This window comes from Sturnus vulgaris, chromosome 30 (assembly GCF_052056855.1).
Source record: "Sturnus vulgaris isolate bStuVul1 chromosome 30, bStuVul1.hap1, whole genome shotgun sequence".
Lineage (NCBI taxonomy): Eukaryota > Metazoa > Chordata > Aves > Passeriformes > Sturnidae > Sturnus > Sturnus vulgaris.
In genome coordinates, this window is record NC_142272.1 from 796,590 (window position 1) to 809,103 (window position 12,514).

At 62.8% G+C, this 12,514-nt stretch overlaps 2 protein-coding genes across 2 annotated transcripts; one reads left to right on the forward strand and one right to left on the reverse strand.

The window, feature by feature from the left end:
• The first annotated feature begins 676 nt into the window (after positions 1 to 676).
• PFDN5 (prefoldin subunit 5) lies at positions 677 to 4,783 on the forward strand. Its single transcript, XM_088180849.1, has 6 exons — positions 677 to 784; positions 1,528 to 1,630; positions 2,281 to 2,312; positions 2,494 to 2,568; positions 3,508 to 3,613; positions 4,341 to 4,783. Exons 1-6 carry the CDS (start codon positions 713 to 715, stop codon positions 4,415 to 4,417), a joined length of 465 nt encoding a protein of 154 aa, XP_088036975.1. The 5' UTR covers positions 677 to 712; the 3' UTR covers positions 4,418 to 4,783.
• A 1,618-nt stretch (positions 4,784 to 6,401) lies between these two features.
• Positions 6,402 to 9,481, reverse strand: C1QL4 (complement C1q like 4). The gene is made up of 2 exons (XM_088180842.1): positions 8,951 to 9,481; positions 6,402 to 6,638 (listed from the first exon to the last, which is right to left on the reverse strand). Exons 1-2 carry the CDS (start codon positions 9,464 to 9,466, stop codon positions 6,459 to 6,461), a joined length of 696 nt encoding a protein of 231 aa, XP_088036968.1. The 5' UTR covers positions 9,467 to 9,481; the 3' UTR covers positions 6,402 to 6,458.
• Between the last annotated feature and the right edge of the window lie 3,033 nt (positions 9,482 to 12,514).

Genomic DNA, 12,514 nt, shown 5'->3' on the forward strand with positions numbered 1-12,514 from the left:
CAAAGCCCTCCTGGACCCCCCAAATTTATCCTGGGACCCCCAAAGCCCTCCTGGACCCCCCCCGAAAATCTCTCCTGGACCCCTGGACTCCCCCAAATCCCTCTGGGACCCCCAAATGTCTCCTGGACCCCCCCCAAAATCTCTCCAGGACCTCCCAAATCCCTCCAGACCCCCCCAAATTTCTCCTGAACCCTCAAATCTTTCCTGGACCCCCCCCCCCAACAAATCCATCCAGGACCCCCCCAAATTTCTCCCGGACCGCACCAAATCCCTTTAGGGCCCCCAAAATTGCTCCTGGACCCCTCCCCCAGATTCATTCTGAACCCCCCCCAAACCCTTCTGGACCCCCCAGATTTATTCTGGACCCCCCAAATCCCTCTGGACCCCCCCCCCTTTTTCCTTCGGGGGGGCACCAGAACCCCCTAATCCGCCAGGGGGCGCTGTGTCAGGCGGGGCTGGGTCCTCCAGGCCGCCAGGGGGCGCTGTGTCACGGGAGGCGGGGCTCGCTCCTCCAATCCGCCAGGGGGCGCTGTGTCAGGGAGGCGGGGCTGGGTCCTCCAGGCCGCCAGGGGGCGCTGTGTCACGGGAGGCGGGGCTCGCTCCTCCAATCCGCCAGGGGGCGCTGTGTCAGGGAGGCGGGGCTCGGTCCTCCAGGCCGCCAGGGGTCGCTGTGGCGGCGGGCGCGGCCCCGGCTGAGGGCGGGCGGCTCAAGATGGCGCAGACCGTTAGCGTGGGGGAGCTGGGGCTGCAACAGCTGGAGATGCTCAAGGGGCAGCTCGAGCAGGTCCGGGGGGCTCGGGGGAACCTGGTCTGGGGGTCGGGAGGAGCGAGGGGTCCCGGGGGTCCCTGCGGGAGGAGTGTGGCTGGAGCTGGGGCGGGGGCTGGGAGGGGCCTGGGGAGGGTCCTGAGGGGATCCCGGGGGTTTGGGGGTCTGGGGGTCCTGGCTGGAGCAGGGCCGGGGGGGGCTGGGAGGGTCCTGAGGGGATCCCGGGGGCCTGGGGGGGTCCTGAGGGAATCCCGAGGGTTTGGGGGGTCCTGGGGGTCGTGGCTGGAGCGGGGCCGGGGGGCCTGGAGGAGCTTGGGGAGGGTCCTGAGGGGATCCCGGGGGTCTGGGGGTCCTGGTTGGGGCAGGGCTGGGGAGGGGATCCCGGGAGTTTGGGGGTCCTGGAGGTTGGGGGGGGGGTCAGGGCTGGGGGGGGCTAGGAGGGGATCCTGGGGGTCCTGAGGGGATCCCGATGGTTTGGGGGGTCTGGGGGTCCTGGCTGCAGCAGGGCCGGGGGGGGCCTGGAGGAGTTTGGGGAGGGGTCTCAGGGAATCCTGAGGGTCTGGGGGTCTGGGAGGGGCCTGGGACCCCCCCAATTTCGGTTACACCCCCCCAAAAAAAACCCATTGCTTCCTCCTCATCCCTTTGGAGCCATTGCCAGCCCTGGGAGTCGCCACCTTTGGACCTCCCCCCCCAAAAAAATCCCAAATCTCAATCCTGGGGGTCTCCCCCCAAACCCCGGGACCCCCCAAATTCCCCCGCAGGAGGTGGAGTTCCTGTCCTCGTCGCTGGCCCAGCTCAAGATGGTGCAATCCAAATTCGTGGAGTCCAAGGAGTGCCTGAACGTGCTGCACAAGGGCAACGAGGGTGAGGGGCCCCCAAAAAACCCCAGAGCCTCAGGGAGGGGTCCCCAAAAATCCCTAAATCGTCAGGGAGGGGTCCCCAAAAACCCCAGAGCCTCAGGGAGGGGTCCCCAAAAATCCTAAATCGTCAGGGAGGGGTCCCCAAAAACCCCAAAGCCTCAGGGAGGGGTCACTAAAAATCCCCAAATCCTCAGGGAGGGGGCCCCAAAAACCCCAAATCCTCAGGGAGGGGTCACCAAAAATCCCCAAATCTTGATCCGGGCCTTCAAAATCTGGGGGGGAGTCCCCACGTTCTGATGGGGAGCTGCAAATGCTGTGGGATGTCCATGAGTTCTGGGGGGTCCCAAATCCTCAGGGGAGTTCCCCAAAATCCACGGGGTTCTCAAATCTTGATGTGGGAGGGGTCCTGAATTATTGGGGGGATTCAAAAGCTGGGAGGGTCCCCAAATCTTGATGGGAGCCCTGAATCCTGGGGTGGGGGGGAGGTAAATTCTGAGGGGGGTCCCCAAACCCAAAGGGGATCCAATTCCTTGATTGAGGGGGGTCCCCAAACCCAGAGGTGGTTCCCAAATCCTGATGGGAGTCCCCAGACCCAGCGAGACCCTGGAGGGATTTTGGGGGGTCCTGGGCTCTCCTGACCCCCCCTTTCCACAGGAAGGATTCTCCTGGTGCCCCTCACCAGCTCTGTATCCTTTTCCTGCTCCTGCAATTCCCCCAAAATCCCCCCTGGGGGGGGTCTGAGCCCCCCCCAGCCCCCGTGACCCCCATTTTCCATGACCCCCAGATGTTCATGCCCCCCCCAGATGTGTCCCCCCGTTTTCCATGACCCCCCCAGCTGTGTCCCCCCGTTTTCCATGACCCCCCCAGATGTACGTGCCTGGCAAGCTCCAGGACACCCGCACGGTCCTGGTGGACGTTGGCACCGGTTACTACGTGGAGAAGGTGGGGAGGGGGCTGGGGGGGCTTTGGGGGGGTTTGGGACCCCCATTTCCACCTTTCCCACCCCATTTCCCACCCTTTTCCCCCAGTTCTTCCCTCCTCTCGCCCCCTTTCCCATCCTGGTTTTCCCCATTTCCTCATTTTCCCCCCCTCAATCCCCCCATTCCCACTCCTTTTCCCCCATTTCCTCCCCATTTTCCCTCCTTTTCACCCAATTTTCCCCATTTCACCCTTTTTTTCCCATTTCCTTCCCCTTTTCCCCCATTCCCCTGTTTTTTCCCCATTTTGCCCCCATTTCCCCATTCCCATCCTGTTTCCCCTGTTTTTCCCCATTTCTCTCTGTTTTCCCCCAATTTCCCATCCTGTTTCTCCCAATTTTGCTCCCATTCCCACCCCATTTTCCCCAATTTCCCATCCTGGTTCTCCCAAATTCCCCATTTTTCCCATTTCCCCAATTTTCCCAATTCCCTATTTTCCCCAATTTCCACAATTTCCCATTTTCCCCATTTCCCCAATTGCTCATTTTTCCCATTTCCCCATTTTGCCATTTTCCCAATTCTCCAGTTCCCCATTTCCCCAATTCCCCATTTCCCCAATTGCCCAATTCCCCAATTTTCCCATTTTTCCCAATTTCCCAATTTTCCCATTTCCCTAATCCCCCAGTTTCCCCAATTTTCCCATTTCCCCAATTGCCCAATTCCCCAATTTTCCCATTTCCCCAATTTCCCAATTTTCTCATTTCCCTAATTCCCCAGTTTTCCCAATGTTCCCATTTCCAATTCCCCAATTTTCTCATTTTCCTAGTTTCCCAATTCCCCAGTTTTCCCAGTTTCCAATGTTCCCATTTTTCCCATTTCCCCATTTCCCATTTTCCCATTTCCCAATTTTCCCATTTCCCCATTTTTCCCAGTTTTCTCATTTCCCTGCTGTCTCCATTCCCAGTCCGCCGACGATGCCCGCGCCTTTTTCAAGCGCAAAATCGAATTCCTGACGCGGCAAATGGAGAAAATCCAACCGGCCCTGCAGGAGAAGCACGCCATGAAACAGGGTGGGTACCCCCAGAGGGGCCTGGGACCCCCTGGGACCCCAAAAAAAACCCCTGAGATCCCCCCAAAAACCCCCTGGGACCCCCAAAAAAACCCCTGAGATCCCCCCAAAAACCCCTGAGTCCCCAAAAAAACCCCTGAGATCCCCCCAAAAACGCCCTGGCACCCCCAAAAAACCCCTGGGACCCCAAAAACCCCCTGGCATCCCCCAAAAAACCCTGAGCCCCCAAACACCCCCTGGGACCCCTTCCAAAGCCCCTGAGCCCCTCCTGACACCTCCCGAGCCCCCCCAAAAACCCCTGAGCCCACCCCAAAACATCCCTTGACACCCCCAAACACCCCCCAAGCCCCCGCAAAAACCCCGAGTCCCTCCTGACGCCCCAAACACCCCCTGAGCCCCCCCAAAAAATCCCTGAACCCACCCTGAAACACCCCTTGACACCCCCAAACACACCCTGAGCCCCCAAAAAACTCCCTGGGACCCCCCCCAAACATCCCCTGAGTCCCTCCTGCCCCCCCAAAACCCCCTGACCACCCCCAAACACCCCGACCCCATTTCCCCCCCCCAACCTGCCCCTGATTTTGGGGTCTCCCTTTCCCCCCCTCCTCCCTGGTTTTGGGGTCTCCCTTTCCCCCCCTCCTCCCCGGTTTTGGGGTCTCTCTTCCCCCCCCCTCCCCGGTTTCGGGGTCCCCCCGTTGTTGGGGTGTCCCTGACGTGCCTCCCCCCAGCCGTGCTGGAGATGATGGCGCAGAGGCTGCAGCAGCTGACGGCGGCTCAGGGGGGCCCGGGGGGGCCCAAGGCATAGCCCCCCTCCCCAAAATACCCTGCGGGGGGATTGGGCTGCAGCCCCCCTCCCCAAAATACCCTGCGGGGGGATTGGGCTGCAGCCCCCCTCCCCAAAATACCCTGCGGGGAATTGGGCTGCAGCCCCCTCCCCAAAATACCCTGCGGGGGGATTGGGCTGCAGCCCCCCTCCCCAAAATATCCTGCGGGGAATTGGGCTGCAGCCCCCTCCCCAAAATACCCTGCGGGGGGATTGGGCTGCAGCCCCCCTCCCCAAAATCCTACGGGGGGGGGATTTGGGGCTGCACCCCCCGTGCCCCCCTCCCCAAATCCCGACCCCCCACCCCCCTGTTTTGTACCAGTCCCTGGAATAAAAGAGAGACGGATCCGGGGGGCTCCGGGCGCTTTTGGGGGGTCTTGGGAGACCCCCGGGAAATGGGGAGCGGGGGAGGAGGTCCCTGGGTCTGGGGACATTTGGGGACAGGGCCCGGGGGGTCCCGGGGGTGTCCTGGGAGTGTCCGAGGGGTCCCGGAGGGTCCCAAGGATCGTGGCGGGGCTGAGCCCCCCCCCCAAAATCCGTCTGGAGCCCCCGCGGCTGCCGCGTCCTCCCGGCAGCGGCCACGAGGTGGCGACAGCGACACGGACGGGAGGGGACGGGATGGGGACAACGACAGGGACACGATGGGGACAGGAGGGGATGGGATGGGGACAAATGGGGACAGGGACACGATGGGGACAGGAGGGGATGGGGACGGGGACGGGGACAACGACAGGGATACGATGGGATGGGGACAGGGACAGGATGGGGACAGGGACATGAGGGGATGGGGCAGAGATGGGGACAGGGACAAGAATGGGATGGGGACAGGAATGGGGATGGAGATGAGGACGGTGACAAAGTGGGGCCAGGGGTGGTGACAAAGTGGGGCCAGGGCCGGGGGGTTCCTGTGTCCCACCAGGTTCGGGCAGGGGGGCTCTGCTGCCCCCCCCCAGTGTCCCCAGCGTGTCCCCACGGGGGTGGCAGTGTCCCTGCACAGCCGGGGGGTGTCTGTCGCTGTCACTGTCATTGTCACTGTCCCTGCTGACAGCCAGCACGGGCGGGGGGGGGAGGTGACAAGGCGTGACAGCGGGGGGTGACACAGGAGCTGCGCGGAGATCTCTGGCCAGCCTGGAGGTGTCACCACCCCCCTCGCTGGCTGTCCCCTGTGTCACCCCTGTGTCCACCTGTGCCACCCCTGTGTCCCCGTGGTGTCCCCTGTGTCACCCCTGTGTCCCCCCCCAGCAGAAGCAGAGCCGCGATCCAGCCCCAGCGCCTTTTATTGGGGACAGACTGGGACAAACTGGGACAGACTGGGACACCCCTGTGCCCCCCCCGGGGGTGCTGCCATGCGGGGGGGGGCGGGGCCGGGCCGGGGTCGCGGGGGGGGAGGGGCTGAAGCCGGAGAAGCTGCGGGATTTGGGGGGTCCCGGGGGTCACGGGGGGCTCAGTTGGGGTGGATGATGAAGGTGCTGGATTTTGGGGGGTCTCGGGGGGGTCTCGGGGGGTCAGTCGGGGTAGATGATGAAGCCAGAGAAAGTGCTGGATTTTGGGGGGGGTCCCGGGGGTCCCGGGCTCAGTCCGGGTAGATGATGAAGGTGCTGGATTTTGGGGGGTCCCGGGGGGTCTCAGGGGGTCTCGGGGGCTCAGTCCGGGTAGATGATGAAGCCGGAGAAGGTGCTGGATTTTGGGGGGGTCTCAGGGGGTCCCGGGGGGTCTCAGGGGGTCCCGGGGGGCTCAGTCCGGGTAGATGATGAAGGTGCTGGATTTTGGGGGGTCCCGGGGGGTCTCAGGGGGTCTCGGGGGCTCAGTCCGGGTAGATGATGAAGCCGGAGAAGGTGCTGGATTTTGGGGGGGTCTCAGGGGTCTCAGGGGGTCCCGGGGGGTCAGTCCGGGTAGATGATGAAGGTGCTGGATTTTGGGGGGGTCTCAGGGGTCTCAGGGGGTCCCGGGGGGTCAGTCCGGGTAGATGATGAAGGGTCTGGATTTTGGGGGGTCCCGGGGGGTCTCAGGGGGTCCCGGGGGGTCAGTCCGGGTAGATGATGAAGCCGGAGAAGGTGCTGTACTTGTTGGTGTTGCCCCCGTGCACTTTGCCCCCGTCCAGTTTGACGAACACCTCGTCCCCCACGTCCAGGTGCAGGATGACGCTGTTGCTCGCGTAGTCGTAATTCTGATCGGCGTCCTGCGCGATGGCGCTGGCCCGGACCTGGGGGACACGGCTGTCACCCCCTGCCACCCCCTGTCACCCCCCTGTCACACCCGAATGTCACCAGGAGCGGGGGGACACGGCTGTCACCCCCTGCCACCCCCTGCCACCCCCTGTCACCCCCTGTCACACCCCAATGTCACCAGGAACGGGGGGACACGACTGCCACCCCCCTGTCACCTCCCTGTCACCCCCCTGTCACCCCCTGCCACCCCCCTGTCACACCCTAATGCCACCAGGAATGGGGGGACACGGCTGTCACCCCCTGTCACCCCCTGTCACCCCCCTGTCACACCCGAATGTCACCAGGAACGGGGGTGACACCAGTGGGACCCTCCTGGCTGTCACCGCCCCCCCAGTTCCCATCCGCTCTCTCCTTTCCTGATCCCCCAATTCCAGTCCCCCCCCAAGGCTCCAGATCCCATTTCCCCCATCCAACCTCCCAAATTCCCATCCAATCCCCCCCAAATTCCAATCCCCCAAATTCCCATCCAATCCCCCCAATTCCCATCCAATCCCCCCCAAATTCCCATCCAATCCCCCCAAATTCCAACCTCCCAAATTCCCATCCAACCCCCCCCAAATTCCAACCTCCCAAATTCCCATCCAACCCCCCCCAAATTCCCATCCAATCCCCCCCAAATTCCCATCCCCCAAATTCCCATCTCCCAAATTCCAATCCAATCCCCCCATCCCTGATTTCCCCATCCCAAATCCCATTTCCCTCATCCAATCCTACCCTTAAATCCCCTCCAATCCCCCCAAATTCCCATCCCTCCCCGATTCCCATTCTTTCCCCCATTCCCTGATTTCCCAAATCCCATTTTTCCCCCATCCCATCCCCCCCAATTCCCATTTTTCCCCCATCCCTGTTCCCGGGGGGGGGGTCCTGGGGGGGTCACTCGCTGCTGGCCACGAGCCCGGGACCCCCCCCGGGGACCCCCCCCCCCCGGGATCAATCCTGGTTTGTTTTCCTGGATTTTCCCGGAATAAATGGATGGGAAAAGTCCGGGATGAGCGAACAAAGGGAGCGGGAGGGGCAGAGCCCCCCCGGGAATCTGGGATGGGGGAAAAGGTGGGAATTCGGGGTGGGATTGGATGGGAATTTGGAGGAAAAATATGGGAATTTGAGGGGGAAATGGGGAATCTGGGATGGAGAAAAGGATGGGAATTTGGGGAGGGATTGGATGGGGGAAATGGGATTTGGGGATGGGGAATCAGGGATGGGGGAAAGGATGGGATTTGGGGAGGGAAAGGATGGGAATTTGAGAGAGAATTGGATGAGGAAAATGGGATGTAGGGACTGGGAAGGAACAGAACTGGGAACGGGGAATCAGGAATGGGGAAAATGATGGGAATGTGGGGAGGGATTGGATGGGGGAAATGGGATGTGGGGACTGGGCAGGGTGGAGGAACTGGGAATGGGAAATCAGGGATGAGGGGGAGGAGGGTGGGAATTGGGATGAGGAAAATGGAATGTGGGGATTTGGGATGGAGCAGGGAATCAGGGATTGGGGAAGCAGGATGGGAACTGGAGGGGATTGGATGGAGAAAATGGGAATGGGGCCGCTGGGGTGGATGAATCAGGGATGGAGGGGATTGGGAGGGGGGAAATGGGATGTGGGAAAACTGGGAATGGGAAATCAGGGATTGGGGGGGAGGATGGGATGGGGAAAATGGGACTGGGGAGGAACTGGGGATGGGGAATGAGGGATTGGGGGAAGCAGGATGGAAATCTGGGGGGGGGGGGAATTTGGGATGGAGCAGAGCTGAGGATGGAAAATCACGAACGGATGGAACCCGGATGAGAACCTGAAATTCCCCAAACCAAACCAGCAAAACCGAGCTGGGCCAAAACAACAACCCCGAGGCCGCTGAAAACCGGGAATGAAAACAAGGGGGGGGAACCGGGAATGAAATCCGGCGGGTGAAAACCAGGAATGAAAACCGGGGGGTGAAAATCGGGAATGAAAATGGGGGCTGAAAATTGGGGGTAAAAACCGAGGGTGAGATCCGGGAATGAAAACGGGGGCTGAAAACTGAGGGGGAAATCCGGGAAGGAAAACCAGGGGGTGAAAATCGGGGAGGTGAAACCTGGGGATGAAATCCGAGGATGAGACCCAGGGAGTGAAAACCGAGGGGGTAAAAACCGAGGCTGAAATCCGAGGGGTGAAAACCGGGAAATGAAACCTGGAGCTGAAACGCAGGGGTGAGATCCAGGGGGTGAAATCCAGGGGTGAGATCCGGGCTGGGGTCTCGGGGGGATCCTCGGGGGGGGTCCCCGGGGGTCTCGGGGGGTCCCCGTTCGTTACCTGCCCGTTCTTCATGAGGTCGGCCCACATGCTGGTGCCGTCCCCGCCGCGCATCAGGACGTGGTAGGTGAAGAAGTAAATGCCGGGCAGGGGACAGGTGAATTTGCCACTCGAGGGCTCGTAGTAGTTGCCCACGTTGGTCACGACGTCGTCGAAGCGCAGAACCTCGTAACCCTCGTGCGGCTTCCTCAGCCCGGCGTAAAAAGCGATTTTGGGGCTGTAGAAGGACGGGATGTACCCGCCCGGCCCCGGCCCCGGTGGTCCCGGTGGCCCCGGCCGGCCCGGTTCTCCCGGTGGTCCCCGCGGGCCCGGTGGTCCCGGTGGCCCCCGGAGGCCGGAGCGGCCCTTGCGGCCGGGCTCGCCCTTGGCTCCGGGCAGGAAGGGCGGTGGCGAGGCGGGGGCCAGCTCGGGGTAGGGGTCGCAGACCATGCGGCAGCTGCCCAGCATCTCGTAGTGCGCGGCCGCCTTGGAGCCGTGCACCAGCAGCGGGATGGCCACCAGCAGCACCAGCAGCATGGCCACGCCGATGGCCACGCCGGCCACTCGCTTCCTGCGGCTCAGCCGCGACGCGGCCAGCGCCAGCAGGTCCTCGTCACCCTTGGGAGCGATGGTGGCGAGCGGCGGGGACGGCCGGGCCTGAGGCTGGAGCCCCGGAGGGGACGGGGAGGGGACAGGGATGGGGACAGGGATGGGGATGGGAACGGGGACAGGGACAGGGATGGGGACGGGGATGTGGCTGCTGGTGGCGTTGGGAGAGGAGGGAATGGCAGTGGGGATGGGATTGGGATGGGGACAGAGCGGGGATGGGGCTGGAGTTGGTGGGGACGGGGATGGGGACAGGAATGGGACGGGGATGGGAGCAGGGACAGGGATGGGAGCAGGGACAGGGACAGGGATGGGAGCAGGGACAGGGATGGGAGCAGGGACAGGGATGGAGCAGGGACAGGGATGGGAGCAGCGGCTGCAGCTGCGGGTGGAGCCGGGGGTGAAACCCAGAGAGGGGATGGGGCCGAGGATGGGATCGGGAGCGGGGATGGGGCCGGGAGTGGGGCCGGGAGTGGGGCTGAGGCTGGAGGAGAAGCTGCGGGTGGAGCCGGGGATGGGACCCACAGCAGAGACGGGACCGGGAATGGGATCGGGACCGGGAATGGGATCGGGAATGGGACCAGGGACCGGGAATGGGATCGGGAATGGAACCAAGAGCCGGGAATGGGATCGGGAGTCGCGAGTGGGATCGGGAATGGGGCCGGAGCCGCGGGCGGGGCCGGCGGTGGCACCGGGAGCGGGGCTGGGGCTGTGGCCGGGGCCGGGGCCGGAGCCGCGGGCGGAGCCGGGACCGGCGCTGGCGGAGGGGACGGAACCGGAGCCGATGGTGCTGAAGGGACCGAAGGCGGTACCGGGAGCGGAGCCGGGAGCGGAGCCGGACACGGAGTCAGAGCGGAGCTCCTGCAGCAGCCAGGACCGGAGCCGGGGTGGGAGCTGGTGATGTAACCGGAGCCGGGATGGAGCCGCCACCGGAATCGGGATAGAACCGGGACCGGAGCCGCGAGGGAACCGGGATGGAACCGGGATGGAACCGCGAGCGGAGCCGGGATGGAGCCACGAAGGAACCGGGATGGAGCCGGGGAGGATCCGCGACCGAAGCCGGGATGGAGCCGGGGAGGAACCGGGATGGAACAACCGGGATGGAACAACCGGGATGAAAACGCGAGGGAACCGAGGAGGATCCGCGATGGCCCCGCCACGACGCGCGGGGCAACTTCTCCCCAAGTTCCCCGTGAGCGACACGCGGGGAGCGGCACCCCCGGGATTGTCCCCCCGGGATTGTCCCCCCGGGATTGTCCCCGCGCTGTCCCCGCTGCGTCCCGCGGGGTCGGAACCGGGCGGGGAATCTCCGGGACCCCCCCCGGGACCCCCCAGATTTGGGGGGACCCCCCCCTTGGCCAGGCCGGACCCCCCTCCCCACCCCCCCGGTACCTGCGGCCGGTGCCGCCGCCGCGCCCGCAGCGAGCCCCGCTCCGCCCGCTCGCCCGACGGCCCCGGGCACGGCGGGGGCGGGGAGGGGCCGGCGGCGGGGGGGGAGGGGAGGGGGGGGTGGGGGGGTGCGGGGATTGAGGGGTGCAGGGGACCCCAAAATGGGGGGGGGGGGGGACACATCAGGTCCCTTCCCAGCGCCATCCTGGGGGCTCCCCCCCCCCCCCCCGCCCGGTGCTGGGGGTCCCACGCGGAGTGGGGGGGGGATGGGGGGGGGGGGGGGCTGGGCGTGGGTCCGTGACTCCTGTCCCCGGTTCCTGTCCCCGGTTCCTGTCCCCGGTTCCTGTCCCCCGTTCCTGTCCCCGGTTCGGGTCCGAGTGGGCCCATGGGGTGCGAGGCTGGGGGTCGGCACGGCTCCCATGCAGGTGTGTACAGATGTGTGTACAGGTGTGTTTGTGTACAGATGTGTGTACAGGTGTGCGTACAGATGTGCATACAGATGTGTGTACAGGTGTGTGTGCAGGGCCCGCGCAGGTGTGTGTGAGTTTGAGTGTGTTCTGTGAGCTCTGTGTGCTCTGTGTGTGCTCTGTGTGTGCTCTGTGTGTGCTCTGTGTGTGCTCTGTGTGTGCTCTGTGTGTGCTGTGTGTGCTCTGTGTGTGCTCTGTGTGCTGTGTGTGCTCTGTGTGCTCTGTGTGCACTCTGTGTGCTCTGTGTGCACTCTGTGTGTTCTGTGTGTGCTCTGTGTGCACTCTGTGTGCTCCGTGTGTGTTCATGCTCAGTCCATGACTGTGAGCTCTGTGTGTGCATCCCATGACTGAGTGTGAGCTGTGAGTGCATCCCGTGTGTGTGAGCTGTGTGTGAGCTGTGTGTGTGTGCATGGTTTCCATGTGAGTGTGAGCTCTGTGAGTGTGAGCTGTGTGTGTTCATCCTGAGTGTGAGCTGTGTGTGTTCACCCTGAGTGTGAGCTGGGTGTGTTCACCCTGAGTGTGAGCTGGGTGTGTTCACCCTGAGTGTGAGCTGGGTGTATCCTGTGTGTGTATCCATGTGACGGCTTTGTGTGAGCTGGGTGGAATTCTGTGTGTAATCCCCTGTGTGTTCACCCTGTGTGTGTGAGCTGTGTGTGATCATGTTCACTCAGTTCATGTGTGTGTGTAAATTGTGTGTGTGAATTGTGTTCATCCTGTGAGTGTGAGCTCTGTGTAATTCTGTGAGCTGTGCGTGTGTAAATTCCGAGTGTGTAATCCTGTGTGACTGTGAGCTCCGTGTGTAAATTCTGGGTGTGAAAATTCTGTGTGGGTGTAAATTGTGTGTAAATTGTTGTGTGTGACTGTGTGTAATCCTGCGTGTGTGTGTGTATACCGTGAGTGTCATTCTGAGTGTGTAAATTGTGTGTAAATCGTGTGTAAAAATTCTGAGTGTGTCCATCCTGTGTGACTGTGAGCTCTGTGTGTAAATTCTGGGTGTAAATCGTGTGTAAACGGTGTGTAAATGGTGTGTAAACGGTGTGTAACCCCGTGTCAGCTCTGTTCACGTCTGCATCCTGTGTGTGCATCCCACGTGCTCATTTCGGCTGCATTTCCTGCATTTCCT

What these genes read in the sequence shown, in the direction of transcription:
- PFDN5 (XM_088180849.1), top strand. Translation starts at nt 713, where the DNA reads ATGGCGCAGACCGTTAGCGTGGGGGAGCTGGGGCTGCAACAGCTGGAG. An exon ending in GCTGCACAAGGGCAACGAGG is followed by an intron (nt 1,631 to 2,280) that starts GTGAGGGGCCCC and finishes CCCTTTCCACAG; the next exon opens with GAAGGATTCTCCTGGTGCCC. An exon ending in TGGTGCCCCTCACCAGCTCT is followed by an intron (nt 2,313 to 2,493) that starts GTATCCTTTTCC and finishes TGACCCCCCCAG; the next exon opens with ATGTACGTGCCTGGCAAGCT.
- C1QL4 (XM_088180842.1), bottom strand. Translation starts at nt 9,466, where the DNA reads ATGCTGCTGGTGCTGCTGGTGGCCATCCCGCTGCTGGTGCACGGCTCC. An exon ending in ACCTCATGAAGAACGGGCAG is followed by an intron (nt 6,639 to 8,950) that starts GTAACGAACGGG and finishes CGTGTCCCCCAG; the next exon opens with GTCCGGGCCAGCGCCATCGC.